Source organism: Chroicocephalus ridibundus, chromosome 4 (assembly GCF_963924245.1).
Source record: "Chroicocephalus ridibundus chromosome 4, bChrRid1.1, whole genome shotgun sequence".
Classification (NCBI taxonomy): Eukaryota; Metazoa; Chordata; class Aves; order Charadriiformes; family Laridae; genus Chroicocephalus; species Chroicocephalus ridibundus.
In genome coordinates, this window is record NC_086287.1 from 41,941,875 (window position 1) to 41,962,444 (window position 20,570).

At 44.8% G+C, this 20,570-nt stretch overlaps 1 protein-coding gene across 1 annotated transcript in view; it reads right to left on the reverse strand.

The window, feature by feature from the left end:
- Nucleotides 1-1,921, reverse strand: part of LOC134514095 (deubiquitinase DESI2-like) — a 59,799-nt gene extending 57,878 nt beyond the window's left edge. The window contains exon 1 of the mRNA XM_063331372.1: nt 515-1,921. Coding sequence (XP_063187442.1) covers nt 515-553 — 39 coding nt within the window. The 5' untranslated portion in view covers nt 554-1,921. The remainder of the gene's footprint in view (nt 1-514) is intronic.
- Nucleotides 1,922-20,570: the final 18,649 nt, after the last annotated feature.

Sequence of the window (20,570 nt, forward strand, 5' to 3'; positions counted from 1 at the left end):
CAATTAATCTTCAGAGAAAATGACTAACTACAATCTTATGCATATGAGGGTCTGATCCAGATTATTAGCCTAGAAAGTATGTCCTTACTGCAATTCTACAGTTGTTTCTCCTGACCCCTTCCCCATAGCCTGGCAGTGCTTGCTCACTCAAAATTAAAGGACAATTATTTCCAACAAAGAGAGAGGTGATCACATCTCCTTCCTTAACTGGGACACTAGAAATTAAAAAGTCCTCCCCTCACCCAGTGCTGCTCCTGAAAGATCCTGCAGAAAATCGGGCAGAGTTTTACCTGTAATCTGGCCCAATACGCTAAACGTCGCAAAGAAAAAAAAGCCAGGCTCAGCATCATCTCTGACAGCCAGAACACGAGGAGTTTGTGGGGCTGGGGATCAGCCTCTCTGGGGATCTCTGCTTGGATCCTCTTCATATAATGCCTGCCTCCAAGCACAAACTCCCACCCAGCCCCACTGCGCCCCCCCCTTCCCTCCCAAATCAGTACTGTTTCATACTCACCATGTCATAAACATTCAGAATCACCGGTTCATTTGCCATTGTTGATTGCAGTAGAGGCTGGATTAAAACCTTTCAGTCCCTGCCAGATGTGTGTTGCTGCCCCCAGGGTATGCTTTTACCCTGAGCCAGATAGAAGGAAATGCCTCATCCTACAGTCTCATAAGGAAGGAGCATGGAGGGAGGAGGAAAGGAGGGAATTCTCGCAGTTGGGGGTGTAAAGTTGGTTGCAGTGAGGCAGGAAGGCTTAGGCTGGCTTTGCTGGTTGTATGGGGTTTATTTTACCCCTCCACAGCAGGACAGATTCGAGGTTTCTTTCTAACTCCGTAGCGCACCTCGGGGTCTGTAGACTCATACACCGCTGTAAACAGGCACTGTCCAAGCTTGTAAATCCCAATCTACAGAAGACAAACAGACTCTGAGCCCAAGAATAAGCACTCTTCTGACTCCGTGAGCGAGGCGGGTGGTAGCGTGTGTGTGTGTGTATCCCTCGGCGTCCTTGTCGGCAGAGCGGCGTGCTGCTACAGCAGAGGACTGCCGGCAGTACGCAATAAACCGGGGCACCAAGGCAGGGAGCAGGTCCGGGGCCGGGCACCGACGTCCCCTCCGCCGGCAGAGCCCGGCGACACCTCGCGCCCTGGCCCCTGCCCGCGGCGGCCGGGAGCTGTCCGCGGTGCTGAAGCCCGGGCCGCTGGGAGCTGTCCGCAGTTCTGAGGCTCAGCCGGTGCTCAGGCGCTCCGGGGCGGGCTCTCCGCCCCTGGCAGGACATCGCGAAGAAGCTGTGCCAGAGGGGCCCCAGCGCGGGGTTCGGCGGTGGGAGGAGGAAGAGGAAGGGGCTGGCTGCCCCCGGGGCAGAGGGGGGACGCTGCAGCCCCCATCCTGCCCGCAGCCGTGCAGGCAGAGCTGGCGTCGGCGCCGAAGTTAGTGGGCAGCTCTTCGCGTGAGGTAGCGCGGGATTACCCGGCGCCGGGGCTGGAGGGAGGAAGACGCTGAGCGGGCGATGCTTCCAAGCACGGCGCGGGGCCGGGCACCCCCAGCTATGCGCGTTCCCCTCTCCGCCAGGGTCAGTCCTTATTACGGGATCAGCTCGTCCCGAGCCGGGCAGCCCCTACTGACTGACGGCCGGGGGAGACCTACCCCGTCCTCTACTGGCTGGATGCATCTCTGCATGGCACACGGTGGGAGGGCTGGGAAGGAACGAAACGGCTGGGCAGGGCGAGTTGTTTCACTTCGGGCAGCAGCAGGGTCTGGAGTTTCTTCCGTCCTGGAGCTACTTTACACTCATGTTAGATCCGGGCAGCTCTGCACACATTCCCCTCTGACCTGTATGCGAGAGTCAATTATAAAATCCACTGCGGTAAATTCATCTTCCTTTTGCTCCTCCTCTCTTCTCTCTTTAAAGGGAGAGCAGGGTCTGTGGTGGTGCTGGGAAAGGGTGCAGCTGAGCGGGGGGGCAGGGAGAAGGGGGTTCCTGCACACAGGGACTTGCAGTGGTGTGGGAATTAGCACGCTGACCTTAAACGTTCAGACCGCAGACTCTTTCTGGAGCAGCCCAAAAAAAAAAAAAAAAAAAAAAAAGAAAAAAAGCAAAGCAGGCAGGGATGACCTCATCTGAGTTGGAGGCGTATCTGAGGCTCTCTGCCAGCTCACAGCCAACCAGATCTGAATGAAAATTGCAGAGCGCCTGTTACATCAGCAAAGCCCAGCATGCCCCAGCCCTTTCTGACACCGTCTTCAGCCACATGGGAACCATCCCGTCCCGGAGAAGGGCTCACCTCCCTTTGTCAGGAGCAGACGGACAAGACCATAGAGCTGCAGCCTTGTAAATGACTTGTTACGCAGTGTGCAGGAGGATTTGTGGTGAAGGCAGGCAACACGAAAAGAAAGTGAGTCTATGTCCTGTATAGCTAAGTGCCAGCCCAAAGGAGACCCAGAACTACTTTGTCCTAACAGAATACATTTGTATTTTGAAGGAGCGAAGCCACAGCTCAGGCCTGGGCATGACGGCATGCAATGTGGCAGGGACTCCAGCACAGTAATCTAATCCAGGCTAGTCATTCCATAAGTGGGCTAGGCAATTCCACGCATATGGCACAGGAGCTGGGCCAGCACCCTGACCATGCCCCCGGCCCTCCAACACACCAACTCCAACCTCCCTGTTAGGTGCCATTAACCATCTGGCTCAGTAGCCTGGGCCTGCAGAAGCAGTTTGTGCAGGTGGGAAAAGGTGTCCCTTGCTCCTCCTTATCATCTCAGAGTCCAGATACTGCTCAGAGGACAGAGTGAACCCCCATCATCATTTTAAAGACTATGAAGTAATGAAAAGTTCCCTCTGCAAAGGGCTAAGCATCATCATTCATGCCCTACCTTGTAAAACAAACCTCCTACTGAATCGCACAGGGGTCCTGCTAAACTGTCAAAGATACCCTGAGATTGTCACTTTTGGGTATGTGTCCTGCTTTGGTGATGTTTTAAGGAGAATTGAAAGGAGAGGAAATAGCTGATATTAGAATGACTGATGTAATTGGAAAAGAAAAGCAGCAGACAAGCTCTCCCACACTTTTGTCCACATGCTTACTTGCTAAATTAACTCCAATGTCTGCTGTGCCCAGAGTTCACTAAAATAAATTAAGAGACTTAAATCAGATTCGCATTCCAGGGACAGACATCTAGAAATACCTAGAATTTGGGAAAAGTGACAGGCAGCCACAAGCTTACATGTTTTGTCCTGTAAACATTTCTAAAATAATCACCTAGGGGAAAAAAATAGTCAAAAACCCCCTATAAATTAAGACCAGAATTCCACTTCTACATTTTATACATAGAAGAGGGAAAAATAACAAAACCAAAAGCTTGTCTTTAAGCTCATCTTCTTGCTTTAAGAGATCAAAGCCAGTCTAAATGTGCGTTTGTTATTTAAACAATTTTTGCTGTAGGAGAGACAGAAAATGTCACTTGCGCATTAAGACCTGGATTCACCCCCCCAACTTGAACTGTAACTGCAAGAGCTACATTACAAATGTTGTTGCTCCCTTTTCTTCCCCTTCATGGAAAGTTGTTCCACATGGTGACTTAGCCTCATCGGTGTTTCAGTGATCCTTCGAAAAAGTTCCTTTTTCTCCCCTGTTCTGTTCTGTGCAACTTATTCTAACTCCAGATAGAAAGGATCAGTCTGAAAACAAATGTCCTAACATTAATATAAGCTGTTTAACAGTCACATAAACTCTGTACAAGGCTTGGTTTGCTTTGGGCTGTATTGAAATGTTTCATCAACAGTTTGGGCTGATACCAAGCAAGAAGTCCTCTATTTCAGGTGTGTGAGAACAATCCTGCAGATAGCTGCGCTGCCAACAGGCACTAGAGTCCAAGTCTTGCTCTGTAAAAATATTAAAATTTAAATGAATTGCAAATACAGAGGAAAAGGGAGATTCTTCTTACTACTGGTTAGAGCAGCTGGAACTAGAGCTTTGGGATCTGTTTTGAATTCTTCTTTTAACCAGTTATGCTACTTTTAGGACATAGCAGAAATACACATTTTCCCCATACATATGCCTAAAGCTAGACAACACTCTGTTGCAAGACCTGATTTTCTCAGATTCTTCACATCCCTAGCCCTCCCTTCAAAGGGATTCATGTATTTGAGTTTAACTGTGGTCATCCACACTTACTATTCATGGCATAAGTACATGTGCATCTTCAAGGATCACTGTCTAAAGCCGACAATGTGGTCTTATGTGTGTTCTTAGATTACAAAAGAGGTGAAAAGGGTTAAAAGGAAAATAACATCACCACTCAACATGGATTAGAAAACCAAGAATCATGTACAACCTTCAGTAATTGCCTGGTATATTAACTAAGGCAGTAGTTGAGAGTTTCATCCACCTCCTCCAGGTCCCAGGCACAAAAGTGGCAGCACTGGGCACTGTAAACAGTGCTGTGACATTGCACTGGGGACAAGAACAAAAGAACAGCAGTGCAAGAGAGAACTAATGGATGTATTAGAGATGATGGTCATATCTCAGGGTCTGTCTACTTGTGTTGCTATTCAGGAATTCTAGTTTAAATTAACACCTTTCCTTAATTTACCTTCATGCACTTTCAAAGGCTCCTTAGCAACCCTGTAGACAACGGGCCTTTCAAGCATGTTTCACAGCAGGGCTGCCCAGTTTAAACTTCAAGACATGTAATGGCCTTGTCTCCACATCAGGTTCACCACCCCCGGCTGTCCATTATACTTTTTGACAACTTGTCATTTTGGATTGTATATAGTGCTTTTACCCATGTCAAGTTGTCATTATTATCCCACTCTGCGTACCTTAGCCAAGACTATCCTTTTTAAAGAAAGTATAAAATGGCCTTTTAAAAACTGGAGACAGTATTTTTTCAGGTCCCTGAGAATGGTGGAGGGTATTCAAGAACGTAAAGAGATTTGCATTGCTCTTCCTCCATCTATAAAAATAAATCATCTTCAGGGTAGGTGTTGGCGCTTTGTAGCCTTATTCCAGGAGTGTCAACGGGAGGCATTTTGATTGAAAGAGTTTTAACTCCTTTCTACCTGATACACTTCATAAACCAAGGAGCTGACTGATTCTGGTCTTACTTGAGTCTGGGATTCAGGAAAAAATGGGGAGAGAAAATCAGCACAGGATGCCAGCAATGGCAGAGGGCTTGTGCTTTGCCCTGTATAAGGCAATATGTGAAATGTTTAACTTCAGATCGCACCACGATTCAACCACTTAAAAGATTTTATCTGAGACTGTGGGGATCTGTAGCTGAAAGCTAGGTACATGTTAGTAGCTGAGGGAGACAAAGTTAACATTTGCATTGAATTCCTCATTGATTCACTCTTGATTTTGCATTTTGTCTTCCTTCTCATTGCCGCTACACTTCCCAACTTTTGAATATTAGGTTGCTTGTCAGGGAGCAATGAAGGCTGGTGGCTCCTGAAGGGACGAGGACCTGAGTGCAATAACATGGCTGGCAGGGCAGGGACTTCACTACCCAGGGGCGCGTCCCACAGTTCATGTGCAAGGTGTGCAGGGAAGGCCTCAAGGTGACCACCACATTCAGCCAAGAGTCCAGATCATTAGGCAAGTTCATAAGGATAAGACAGGTCCCAAGTCAAGCCCATGGGTCAGGCCCAGCAGGGCAGAGCTCGAGACCAGCATCCTACCTACGTCACTGGTAGATGACCAGATGCTGCTTAACCATGATTGTGTCTAACGTGCCTCCCTCCTGGACCAGGACAATCTTTGTCCCCCTGCTGAGCACGCCCAAAACTACCCCAACCAAGGCACTGTGGTCTTTCACTCCTGTTGCACTCTTGACAGAGACCCAGAAAATCATTGTGGTGGCACATAATACTCCCAGATAACTTGGTCTGCCTGATGTGCTCTGATCCCTCCCACCACATGTTGCCAGCTGAAGAGAGAATCCAGAAGAAAAGGCCAAGCTCCTTCAAAAACACACTTGGATCACTGACTGCTTTTTGTATAATCACCTGTTTGTTAGATTACAGGAGACTGGAAACCTGGGCTCTCTTAGTTCTGCAGACTTAAAGCTCACCCCATCAAGGAGAGCACCCAAACCTTCAGATTACAGGGATATTGTAGGCATCTTACATCCTTCTTGCTCACCACACAGCAAAGGATGCAAGACCCCTGGGCTCCACTCCCAAATGCATTTAACATTGGGTGAAGACAACCCACAGAAAAGGAGACGGGAGCTCCAGCACTTGTTCCTAGACATTTTCCCTTGCTACTAGGCTACACTGTTCCAGCACCCTCAAGCTGCCTCTTGATTAGTGTCCAGGCATTAGATGCCCAGGTATTAGGCCTCTTTTTCAGTCAAGCTGAGTATCGTATTCTGCAGCTGCATCATAGGTACGTTCCAGTCATTCTAGAAAAGTTATCAAAGCTAGTGGTACAGGATATTGATTAAAAAGATGCATATATGCATCATAACTTATTCACAGAATTTAAGTATTATCCTTATTCTATACCTAAGCTCTTTTTGCAGCACTTTCATAGAACCTGAACGTAAAGGAAATTAAAAAAAAAAATCACAAAATATCGAAAGGTGTCTCAAAACTGGTCCTAATTTTCAATTTTTCCATTCAGTTTTTTAATTGTATGTGCAAAGTAGGGTAAAATGCAGCTTGCAAGCTAGTGTTACAGCTTGGTAACGGTGTTAGTAATCACAAGTGCTCCACTGTCTTTACTTTGCTTGTATTAACTTCTTTACAAATCACTGTAGTTCGTTGGTTTTTTTAGAATACTAAACTTAATTCCCTTTTCTTATTTTACTTGCTGTTCGTGTTGGCTGATTAGCCAGCAGATACAATAGCATGCTGAGCTTCTCTGGAGCATCCAGACAACACAAGGAACCTTTTAGGTTCTAGAGTAACAAACCAAACACGACATCTGATGGCAGGTGCATCCACAAGTGCCTCCTGATAGGTTCAGGACTACTATGCTCTACTGACCAGCACCACCTATAGGTACTGCCATGTCACCTTTAGTTGGTTCATTTTTTTAACTAGTTTTAACCCCTGTCACACAAAAACCTCTGTTAATTTTAATAAGTGAGATATTGATCTATGCCTAAGCAAAGATGGTAGCTCTCTAACTCCCCAGAAGTACCTGGTCCTTTGGTTAGATACAGAAAGCAGGCAGCTCATTCCCTCAGGACAACAAGAGGGTATCAGGCCCTCTTTGTTGATTCATTGGATCTCTGAACACGGACATCATTTTACATCTTTACAAGGCTTAGTGATGGGTTTTGTTTAACCCAATATATTCTGTAAGACATACCTAGAGGGCTCTAACAGGCCCTTGCATGTAATCTGTATGAGCAAACTGACTGTGGCTAACCATTAGACGTGTACACTACCCAGACGATTCTTTATTGAGTCAAGCCAAAACCCACTGCAGTGCCTTCTCAAACAAAATCAATCATATATAAAATCATCAAACAGCCAAGGAACATCTGCTGATAAGAAAATCTAGCAGGATTTGGAGATGGAACTCAATAGATATTTTTTCCCCTCATTCCTTCCATTCGTAAATTTTCATAAGCCTGCTGGGGTACACATGGCATAATCTGGCTACCAATGTTTTTGAATACTGCCAAAACGTAAGCTGAAATCTATGCCAAAGAAAACCAGTAACGGTGTCCCACCTCACCCACATTTGTTGAGCTTAGTTTGAGGTATTACTTGGCAACAGCAAAGTAATTGAAAGAGCCCACTGCGCAACAGCAGCCTGTGGCAGTGCACATTTTCCATTTTCTGGCTATTTTTGTTGACATCGTGAAAGTGGCCCCAGGTTTAGTCACCCTTTGCAGTCTTTCACAAAGGACCAATGTGCTAATTTCTTTCAAGTCTAAGAGCAGGGAGATTCTGGTTAATGGTGCCAAAGCAAAAAGCTGTGTGTTTGTCTCTACAGAGCTGCTGAAACCCAAAGCTTCAGATTAAATACATTTGTTATTTAGGAAGGCAGAAGCTATCACAGATGTCTTGGAAGTGTATTGGTCAGAAATGGATTATTTGAATTTATTTTCCCCATCAGTTATTAACAATCCTGTAATACAGAAGTCAGATCATGATCTGAACAGCAAGCAAAAAATGTGAACCCAGCCACCGAAAGGGTGAGGAAAAAACAAATCTGTCTTGCAACAGTGATGGAGAAGGTTCAACTGGCAGGTAGGGCAGAGAGGTTGGGAAAGGCACAAAGGCCTCTTGTAAATTTGGTGGAGTTCATGGATGTAAGGACGTGTTTCTTACCCTTCACTAACCTCCTGCATCCAACCTGATTTTGGGATGCTGTTCCCAACCCTGCATCCTTGCTAATGTCTCAATCTCTTCCTCCAATTCCAGGACCACGGCTCCCCATGAAACACAGCCAAACGGCTATCCTGTGGTAGCTACTCTCCAGACCCAAGTACACCAACTACTTCTCACCCAATAAAGAATCAGGGAAAAAGGAGGAATGGGAGAGCAGCAGACCTGGCTCCCCAAGGCACGCATGGGCAGGGTAGGCACCAGAGCCTTGGTTCCCCTTTCCCAGGGCCGTTTTTCCCCTCAGCAGTCTGTCCTGGGACCTACCCACGGATAGAAGCCAATTCTACATGATTTCAGGTAGCAGAGATGCTAATATCAGCATTCCAGCAGAACTACATTTGCTGCCTTCATTTCCCCACCTACTTTTAACTCGTGAATGCTACGAAATGCCACAAAGCACCAGTGGTATGTCACTAACCGCTCCAACTTCACCACAGAGATGGCAACTCCTGACAGGACTACTATCAATAGTCTCTGAATCACTTTGAGATGAATCAGACTGTTAAAATATTTAATAGTCATGCACCAGCTTGGCTGCTTCCTTACCAGGCTCAGACCTTACAAATTATGAGTAATACTTGCATTGAACGAGGAACTAAAATTTTGAAGAAAAAATAATCTCTGTTTCTCCACTCTATTTTTTCCCCCACTGGGTAATACCAGGGCAAAGATTTTCAGACTGCTGATGAAAATCTTCTGATGAGATTGAATTATTGTATCTTTAAACAAAGGGAGGGGGGGAAAGATCATGACGTGAATGTTTCTCAAATAGTTTTTATCTTTCTAAATATTCACACCATACTTCCTACTCTCCAAAGGATGAGAAGGCTAGGTGGCACTGCAGGCTAGTGGACTAGCTTATTATTATAGGAATTAATTAAGTGAATTTGGTGATCTTATCAACAAGCTCCATGGCTAATATGGATTTCTTCAACCCTTAATCACTGAAAAAGTGAAGTCAACAGACCTAAGTATGTAATTTTGCAAGCTCAGTCCTGGAATGAATAGCCAATAGGAGTCTACTTTTCCTGAAGTACTGCTCATCCTCATAACTTTGCCTGAAGTAATGGATTAAGTATATATAAAAAAAAATATTGCTTGAGACATATATCAGAGTTTGCCTGTTTTGCCAGTTCCTCACCGTAGGCATCATGAACACTAAAGCATACAAATTCCCACCTACAGCCATAACCTAGCCTAACAGAGACAGTCATATCTGCTTCTTTCTGGTTGAAGCCCTGAAATAAAGTTAAAAATAAAATAATAAAATAAAATAGCATCATTCTTCCTGTGTTGTCTACTCCGCCTAAGCAGTACGCCAGTATCAGAGGCCTATCTATGTTCCTATTAGGAAAAAATTATGGTATCAGTAAAGGTGTTATGCAGGTACAGTCCTGCGCGTTCACAAAAATACACACAAGGTCCTATTTCCGCCAGCAAAGCAAAAACCCATAGCAGGCTTGCTCTTTCCAGTGAACTCTGTGCCTTGCTCCATCAGCATCACTGCTGACACCTTCTCTCTCAGGCTTATATCCCCCCATGCACACACACACGTCACACACGTGCATCTCTGGTTCTCTGCATTTTCAAACACCCTCAGACCACATGCTTTAGCCTTGCTCAGGCCCCATCTTAGAGTCTACTGCCTGTTGACCATCCCCACTGTCTCTGGTTATTTTATTCTACAAAGAAATTTCATTTGTCTTTACGCATGCCTTGAAAAAGTACATAGTGCCTGCCTTGCCCTTACTTGCATCTTTGCACAGCAGTAATCACAATCACCTTCTATAACAACAATAATTCTCATGTATAAAATAACTGCAGGGAAGGATCTCTAGCTCTGAATTAGGACGAAGATGTTCTTTTGAAAGACAGGCGTTTCTAGAATAAAAGCTCCTGCATGATTATTACTTAGAAAATGACTCCTTATTGAAAAGCAAAATACACCCTTAGCAGTATTTTAACAGAGGCAGGGTAAGTACAAGACACAGCACTTGGGAGGACAACAATAGAATGAGATAGCAAAATCTTCCATCTTCTCAAATGTGACACTCCTACTTGTATAGTGTAATTTTTCTTCCATGCTTTACGACTTACACTTTGATTGTCATGTGTTAAACCTAAGATTATGACATGCCTTACAAAGATATGAGCATTGAACCTTTCAGTCTCCAATAGATCTTGTCTAAAGAACTTGGGGACTTAAATCACAACATCTGCTCTTTCATCTGCTCAAATAGGATAACCCTGTGATCCTTAAAGCATGTCACACCTGCTACCTTGATTTCACACACACTTTTGTTGCGGTGACACTAGCACTACAGAATATATAGCAAAACCTTAGCATCATTGTACTTAAGTCAAGAGACAAAATGGTTGTCTAAGGCTCCAAAGGTACCAGTTATACCCAGACTGCACTTGCGTACTTCGTACGGCTGTGGGCTTAATAGAGCAGAAGGGTCTTAACCCCCACTCTGCCCTCTCCTTTTCTCCTACCAGGGGGCTGTGAGTTCCCAGACCATCACCTTTTTTCCTAATCTCACCCAACAGATGTGGGGAATAGCAGAAAACTGTGACAGTGCTGTGGCAGGAGAAAAGGAGATGAGCAAAACACACCTGTTGGGCAGAATTTGCTGAGTAGGAGACAGGCTGGTGTGGATCCCACCGGGTCTGTAACAGAGCCCTGGGTAAGAAGCGTGCAGGAAGAAATAGCCTCTACATACCACCCTTTCCCCCCAGCCAGCACCACCCTCCCTTCTCACCAACAGGACAAGACAATATCCTTCAGCTCTTCTGCTTTCTAGTCTTATCCATTTTCCTCCCAGGTTCCTCTTGCCATAGAAGTCGTCTTTGAGTCTAAGAGGAAACCCTGGCAGGGAGCTCATGCGGACCTGGGTCAGATCTCAGCAGCTCCTCTGCTTCTGTAATCCTGGGACGGGCAGAAAAGGGAGATGATTTACAGAGAAGCTGGTGGGAGAAGGGGAAGGGGAGGAGAAAAAGGGGGAGGCAGCAGCTAAAAACTGACCCTTTTTGAACCCACCTTATCAGAGTCTTGGCACACACGTGTCTCAGATTTTTCAGAGATGAGGAGACACCAGTCTTAGCTTCTGGTCTGTTCCCAGCCTCTCTTGATGCCCACTAAGAACTCCAGTTAGTTCTTGTTATCTATTATCTGGTGAAGGGCGGGGAACTGATTTGGCTGCTGGCGGAGTTTCTTTTTATTTTTAGATGTGATAAAAAACTGGTGGGAAAATAAATCAATTGGGTTGCAAATCAATTGAGTTGAATGAGCATTCCTTCCTGATCTAGAAACCAAAACATGTCAAAGCAGCTGTGGAAATGGCAACTGCTTCTGGTACTCTTCAACAGCTAAAAAGCTCAGTTATAGCACCACAGCAAACCCCATCCTGTATTTTTCATGAAAATAAAGCCTTATGGGATACATAGACCCAAACAGTGTGTCCTGTATAATTTTCTGCTCACCACTACGCAAGACAGATGAAAATGGCTCACAGGCAGTAACAAACCAGTGCAAACCCTTTGTTGGCTAAGATGTCCCAAAGCAGCAGATGAGAACAGTGCCACCTTAGCGCTACCAGCAGAGAGCCCTGGCTTGCAGACACAACAGCCCACTAGTGCCTGGGACACAACTCTTTAAGTGGGAACCAACAAAGACTGCAATTAATGTATTTATACCAAGGGGCAATGTTGCTATTTGGGTGAAAAAGCAGAGATAAGCCTCCCAGTGCCAAAGCTCAGCCGTGCAAAGCTCTGCTGGAACACAAGGGCACGCCCCTGACATTGAAAGCACCATGGAGTGACTCAGCCAAGGGTACAGCCTAAATAGCCAGGAAAAAAAAAAAAAAAAAGAAAAAAGAAAGAAAAGGAAACTAATTTTTAAAGATACAATGGGAAGATCTGCTGTGTTGAATTGGGTGGGTGGAGGGTAATGAAGGAGAAACACATGATTTGAATTCATCAGGCCTCTCCATCCTGCCCCGCAATGACCATCTGGAGGCCCCAGGGGGATGCAGGAGATCACCAATTTTAGCACACAAGGATGCAGAGGCTATACGCCCAACACATCATCAGAGAACGAGGCAGAGGGAGGCTAGACAATGAGCGAGTTTGATCCAACACACAGACTGAAACCAACCAAAGAGTAAAGTCACAGGTGCAGATTTTAACTATCCCCAAAGGAACCTGGATTATTAGAACTGAAAAGGAAAGTCTGATGAAACTGAAAATATTGGCATGGACATTTTTCCACAAAGGTGTCCAGGGTTTCATTAAATATATATGCACGTGGGTGTATATTCTTATGTACACACATATTCATATAAAAACCCCTCAACTTTTGACAAGAGTTCAGTGCATTATTATTCTCACTTTGCTAAAATCCATTTACCCACTCCCCAGAGTCTCTCCATGGACAACGGAGAAGAAGGGAATTTGCTTCTTTTGGTAAGTGCCACTGAGACTGACTGGGAAATCAATGTTTCCTGAAAAAAAATCACCCTAGCCTTTTGGATGAAAAAGCCAGTTTTTACTAAAAACACATTGCAGCAGCAGAACTCCTGTCATTATAAAGAAAGGAACTGCTTGCAAAATGGAATCCCAGCAGGCGCTCAACCTTTCTCAACCCCAGCTTAAAAGCATCCCAGCCTCATCAAGCATCAAGGCTTCAACGAATTCATCCTCAGAAATTTAAGCAGCACAACTCCATCTTTAGCCACCAAGTCACACACATACACATCCCCTCTCTCCCGCTCAGGGAGCTGTCATGCTAATAAATGCAAGGGGGTTAGCTGCATTTTGTATTCCAGGCATACTCCAAAGGGGCTCTTGAGATCTCACTATGCTGATGGAATTCAGCTTGGCCTCATTTGCAGCTGTTACTGAGATCCCAAATGGAATCAGATACAGGTCAGGTGTTTTCCATTCTATTGAATTGCATTGCTTTTGAAATCTCTGCTAATCACATCTCTCACATCGTATGAGAAGAGAGATTCAGATGCCAGATTCCAAAAAATGTTGGTTAAAGGAAATTTCTTAAAATCTGCTTAGTGACATCCCCTGTCCCTGCCACTCAGTTAAACTCATCCAACCTGAAATGTATCCTGACCCCCACAGCTGAGGGACAGTCAACAATATCCTTTGCACCACTTCAACTATCTTTCTGCCAAGATACACCTGTAACAACTCAGAACACCTGAATTTTCCATCTATGAAACTCACTACTAGCATTAAGGAGACTTTCACGTATGAGGCCTTTTTAGATATGTGTAGAGCGTGTAACAGTACAGGAATAACCCTACTTTCCATTACAACAAGGTTTTCATCAGGGCTACATCCCCATCTCCCTTGTACCCACTCCACTACTCAACACTGGCCAAAGATGAGCTTACCTCCCCCAGGACTACAAGAGAACAAGGGATCAATCATTTCTATGGGAACTAAAGAATCCGCAACAGAATCTAATCTGGAGAGTTCCCTATAAACTTCCCTATGTTGCCTCATCACAGCTGTAGTAATCTGTGAGGGAGGCAGCATCCAGAAAGAAGAAAGCACGATAGTTCAAAAATACCATCCAGCAGAGTGCCAGACGTTACAGAGATTGGCTCAGGATGCAGCAGCAGAGCAATCAATGGTAATCAATGGCTGCAAGTAGAGCAGACAGATAGCAGGCAAGAGGCGAGGATCTAGGAGAAAGAGAGAATACAGAGCTACAGGAACCAAGGTGCAGCCATCAGAGGCATGTTTCACATGTGCACAATGACACCTCCATCCACTTGGGACTGCTAGGGACACATCTTCAACCTCTACTTGTCCTTGATGTGTGTTCTACTCTAACAGTTACAGTCAAAATACTTTGGTAATCTCATCTTTAGATGTACTCAACAAGGGTCAGACCAATGTCTGACTTGCTGAGGCCAAGCAATAAGGAAACCAATACCTTTGCTCTCATTCATACCAATGCTGTCCTCCCATCATGCCTGGCCCAAAGCATACTTTGCAGAGTCAGCAAAAACACCAGGAACATGCAGGTCTTAGAGTTATGATGGTCCATGTACCTGGTGCCTCCCACCCTCCTTGAGTTACACTAGTTTCTCAGGTGAAGGGAGAAAATGCATAGAGTCAGCAGGAAACATTCTGTGCTGTGTTTCTGGAGGATATAGCGTATTCTCTGAAGGGTGCTCCACTAGCAGAGCTGCAAGCGTGATGCCATTTTCCATCATCTTCCTATTTCCCCTTTGACCAGCTCACATGACATAGACACTGCCCGAAAAGAACAGTACTCACTTTTGGGCAAAGTTTGCAGACTGCAACTGTTGCTGCCCATAAAGGGGGGAGGGGGCAGCACTCCTTTCTGCTCCTCTCTCAAAAGTCAGCATCAGGGCTGCTGGATTTATCCCCTGAATAAGCTCTGTGTCGATAGCAGCGAGAAGCTAAAAGAGACCAGGAGATGAGAAAATTCTCCAGGGAACCATTTCAGAGCCAGGTCCTCTAGGAAAGCTTTCGCGTCTCTCAGAGAAGCCCTAGAAGGTCAGGAGATAAAAGCTTTGCATCAGATGTCTTTTGCTGAGCCTGAATGTCTGAAGCCTCTTCTGTTTGCTGGAAAAAGGCCAGGCCAGAGCTCTGAGCACTGACAGGAGAAGCCCGCTCCCACTCAGGTAAGAAGTGAAAGTCAGCAAGAGTGGAGGACACGGTCACAAACGCTTTGCCTTCTGGTAACTGAGTTCTAACACAGCTCACGTTGTGCCTCTGAACTGCACAGGTGACAGATGTGTTCTGCTTATTGCTTACTAGAAGAATGCCAAAGAGAAAGGATTCACTGATCATACCCTCTCCCTTCTCCACTACCAAAGAAAATGCTATTTACCTAAATGAGGAGGAGGTATTCAACCACGCAAGACAGCTACAAGATGGGTGCTCGAGGAACAGATACACACAGTTGAGCAATGTAGAGTGTGTACGTATAAAACAGAAGCCTATCTCCTGAATAAGCCATACCTGCCAAGCAAAATATCTTGTTCTAACACACGGTGTCTTTGACATTTACCTTCAATCGTGAGGAGACTTACGATTCACAAGTGCCATAACCACGTACAATCCATCAGCTGTCTCCACAGGACTGAAAAATAAATCAGATTGAAACCAGCCCCTATTTTATACATGCTTATTAACACATTATTTAATGTGCCAAGTTTGTTTTGCTTTGCATAGTTGAAGGACTTTTATAGGATTTTTGTTTATTTTATATACAGCTTGAAAGCACTTTGCCATAAAATGAATTACACCTTAAAAGTGCTTTCCTGCTCACAATTCATGTTGTTTGCTTTGATTTTTAAAAACAATGTCCCCCTCCTAATATATTGAAACTATGGACAGAAGCCCCCCTGAATTCAGAAACAAAAGCATACCTAAAAGACACGAGGAGCAGAACAGATTTTAGTGCTAAGAAACAGTACCAATTTCACGGGTCTGGGAAACATGGCATGGGGGAAAGATGAAGTATCCTACCACACCAGTAGAGCAACACAAGGCGTAGGGGAAGAAGGAAGAGCCCACGTGCCAGTCTAATGTGGGTGATGAGGTGCAGTCCAATTCTGCAAGGTGCCGAGGGCCTCTCGGACAGCGATAAGAACATCTCACGGTGCCAAGTCTCTGGTCACTGACGCCTAAACGCCTCTGTAATATAATGCTCTTAAAAAGGAATTGCAAATTATTTCCCCCCAGGAAAGATGAAAGAATGCCCTTATTCTCCCTGCTACTGGGCTTTCTTGCAGTTTTCAGCATGTGCCCACTGGCTGATGCCCGCTTAGCCTAGCTGAACTCACCACGCTGTTTATAGACAGTAGCAAAGGCTGGATGTGGCCATCATTCTGGAGGGCTGGACAGTATAGATCCTACCCTGGGCAGCAGCCCCTCTGTCGTGCAACACAGACAGCATTACCGTGTGCATGCTGCTACATAGAAATGATCCCTGTCAGTGCCTCTACTGATCCCCAAACGGCAAACATGCTTCCCGTGAGGCTTTGACTCACAGGCTGTAAGTGAACAGTGCTACTACACCTTTTAGATGAGCTTGTAAAGACTGTAATTCCTTTCCATGTCCTGAAAACCTGGAGCATGGTGACAGCTTGCTCTGAGCACTGCAGAAAGTCTGTTCAGTAAAATTTCACTGGCACACGGGTCCAGACAGCCCCCGTCTCCACTTCCTCTGCCCTTCCAACCCCAGAGCGCTGTAAAGGCTCCAATTGCTTTTGCTCTGCTTCTAGATGGCTGGGTACCAAAACACAGGGGCAGTAGGTGTCACACACAGGATTGTCATTGCACGGCCACTCCATCACAGGGGAGGAATAAGAGATCCCAGGAACAGGAGCAGAAGCAGAAGCTAACAGGGGCCAAAGTAAAGCTAGCATCTCAGCGCAGGCAGCAGCAGCTGCAGTATTCTGGGATGCCCCAGCACCAAAAATAGTTGTGACTGTAGAAGAGCTGTTTTGTTCACACGTGCCACCATAAAACTTGACGCATGCTGAGCTGGCCTCACCCACTACTGCTTACAACAGTCGTGGTTATAGCTGCAACCTGGGAGGTATTTTAGGATTTAATCAAAGGTTTGTCACCAAACTCAGACACGGACACACACTCTCGTACCTTGCACATCCCAACATTGACTTTTGAATAGTTCTCAGACAAATGGATTTTGTAGGTAGCCCATATATAGTACAGGCTTGCAGAAGTCCATACATTTAAGCTGTACCTTTGCAGGGGATGCTTATAAACATAAAGCTGAGTGCATGAAAATGGAGATGAAGCAGTTGTCAGCCAGAAGTGACAGCCTTCAAAGACTATCACTCCTGGTTTAAGTTCGATTAATAATGATGGGATAAAATGGCTCTCACTCAACTGTGATGCTACGAGAAGGAAGCACTTCCAGTGTAGGTATCTCCTAATAGACAGCAATATTCTAAAGAGGAACTCAGATTATCAAACTCATGTAGCTCTAGTTAATTAAAACATTACTAGTAACTAGGGAACCCTACTGTCTTCCCTCCTCCATCCCTCCTGATCCTCCCCATCCTTGAAAGTCAAATTTGAACCACCCTGAAGCGTGGAGGGTGTTTCAACTCTGGGTTCATTTCAAACCAGGAGGCAGATAAAGCCAAGCTATGGCATTTGGATTACAACTCCAATCAAAACTTCTTTAAAGTTCAGGAAAGTAGGACTGAGATCTGAAATTTGGAGTATTCACCTCCATTCACAGATAACTAAGGACATATTCAGCCTTTCAATGCCTTTCAATCACATGAAGAATAAATTTGTCCCATTAGACCTGGTAAATCTGCACAATTTAAATCTGGGGCTAAATATAGGTAACAGTTACCAAACATTTTCAGCTTATTGGCATAGCCATTGTAAATTATCTTTTTTTGTTCTATAACCGGGAACAGAGCTAAGGAAACTCTCAGCAGACAAAAAAAAAAAAAAAAGAATGAAGCATAATATAGATAAGTCAGAAAAACAGTCTGCAAAATAAGGTTACAACAAAAGACACCAAGAGCAAGAGGGATTAGATACAAGTATATTGGAAATCAAACCCTGGAAAACAAGTATCTAACTCCATAGTTGTCAAACCTACTTTTTTTCCCCTCTCACTCTCTCTCAGTTTTGGAAAACTTGCTAGGCTAAAAGAAGGACATTGCATTAAAGCTAGATAAAAGAGGCAACCATGTTGTCCCTCTTTTTTTCTTCTTGAAGTAATCCAGAATCAGCAACTAAGCAGCTCTTTCAGTCCTAGTTTTGCAACCCAGACCATCCTTTACCGTTTTGTTCTGGAAAATAAACAAACAAATAAATAAACAAATAAGGAAAGCCATTTTAAAACCTTAGACCATGTTTTCTGCATTTGTATGCATTGTGTTGTTCAGCTCTGGTAGAAGGTTTAGCATGAGCAATAACTCACCTCATTAAATCCAGCTACCCTGCGAGCTCGAAATGCGCTCTGCGCTACTGTTAGCAATGCTACCGTGATTCCACCACTGCGCTGCTGAACTCCGGAGAGACTCCAGCCTGTGTTTCTGCCCATTAGGAAGACTGCCAGCTGCTTATTTGCCTCCAACCTTCCTGCTGGTTGTAGGCAAACTGTTGCTGTAACTCTTGATGTTTGAAAGAGGGAAAGATAAAGACAAGGAAAGGAGAGGGCATTTTGTGGATAAAAGAACCTTATCTGCCAATATTCTTAAGTGATCTCCAATTCTGAACAAGACACAAGACTGGAACAAGTGGAAATGGAAAGGAGCTGTTAGAACACCGCTAATTATTTGGTTCCCCACAGAAATAAGATAACTACCTCTAAGGGATGCATGTATTACTCCCCCAACGCTACAGGGTCACTACAGCTTTATTAAATTGTCCCAGAAGACAAAGCACTACCTGTTGGGAACTATTCCACTTACTTCACTGGAATATTATTAGTTCATTCCTTCCTGAATCTTTCTGTGTGCTGCCATCTGTAAAGGGCTGGCTTTGACTGCTATTCAATTTCAGAGCTTGTGGGAGTCACAAAAACCCAGCCAGTGACTTTTCAATGAGCTGAGCACTGACAGCTGCCCAGAAGAGGCCCTTAAAAAGAAACACGATGCCTTCCAGAGGGAGCCTTTTGGCTTGGCTCTCTTCTGACCTGCAAAACATCAGCAAAAACAACAGTGAGTTAGTGCAGCTTTCCTTTGGCATCTCAACCAAAAATCATACTATCTCTTAAGATCAGTATCTGCTCCAGAGGACAGGAGTGTAGAAAACACTGGATGATGTTCCAAAAAGGCATAGGGAGGAACGTAGAGAACTGTGAGCAGAAAGAAACATTTCCTCCTGGTAAATTTGAGTGGCGAGAGAAGAGGAAATACTGAAGTTCATGGAGGAGTGAAGCAACTAAGAGTCTATCCCTAGAGCTCACCTGCAGGAGGCGGGACTGGAGCTTTCTCTTTGGAACAACCTTTGCATTCAATGACACATTGCCAGTCACATCAGCATCCCAAAGCATATCTCCATGTGTGGAAGTTTAGCTGACTTGAAGCTTGACAATAAAGTTAAGAGCCTAATACTTCTGGGGCTGCCCAGGGACTCTATAAGAGGGGCTAAGGTGTACATTACTTTTGGTAAAGGGCTGTGCGTACACAGTTGCAGGAGAGCAAGAGAGGAGCCCGGAGAAACACCACAGGAACCAGCACAGAGTAGGACAAAAAAGCAAGGAAATCTGTCAGAACAAGCAGAACCTGGCTTCAGAGAACAATTCAGCAAGGGAGTTTTGGGGTGAGATCTGGATATCTCCTTGAAAGAGACAAGGAGAGAGCACAGACGCTACCTGCTGTAGTAGATGAGAAAAGGACCTTGAATATTTTTGTAAATTGGAAGGTAACATCAAAGATTCCAAATTCTACCATCAATTTCTTTAGCAGAAACAACCCAAAGAGATTTGGACGACGAGCAGCAAAGGATGAGGCCTAGATGTTGAACTTCAAGTGACTAGATACACAGTAAAAACATGCAGCCTTATTAAGAACAGCATCTCTTCCAGAGAACTGGAAAACAAGTTTTACCTGATTTTAAAAGGCTCAGATGGTAATCTGGGCGAGTTAGACCTTGCTCGCCTTCTTAATAAATCAGCTGAATACCTCCTAGAAAGCAGAATCCTAAAGACACCCCTGCAGGATTACGGTGCAAAGAAAAAGCATCCTCTATTGTAATCCTTAGTTTGTATCAATAGAACAGTTAGCAGGAGAGAACTAGGGACCATCTTCTATTTTTGGAAGGCATCTATCAATGCTCCTCATGGCGCAGTAATGAATAATTATTGTTTGAGCTGCAAGAAGTACAATTTGACCACTGTGATCTATGATTGAGGGCAGAAAAATGGGAATAGACAAACAATTTTCCTCAATGACAGAAGGTCAACAGCAGGATCCATCAACTTTCAACCCTTGGATGTATTTTGTTTAAAATACAGGCTAGTGAACTGGAAGAGAAGACAAGCAATACAATAACAGTATCCAAGCAATACCATTACATAGAAAAGCAAATTTCTCATTGCACTTGGGAGCAGATGTTCTTTGCTGCAGGGCTGCTGTGCCTTTCCCTGAGCTCCTATAAGCACCTGAGGCACCTTTTGCAACAGCTTACTAGAGACAGTTATCTGCGTGAAGGTCCCTTCCATTC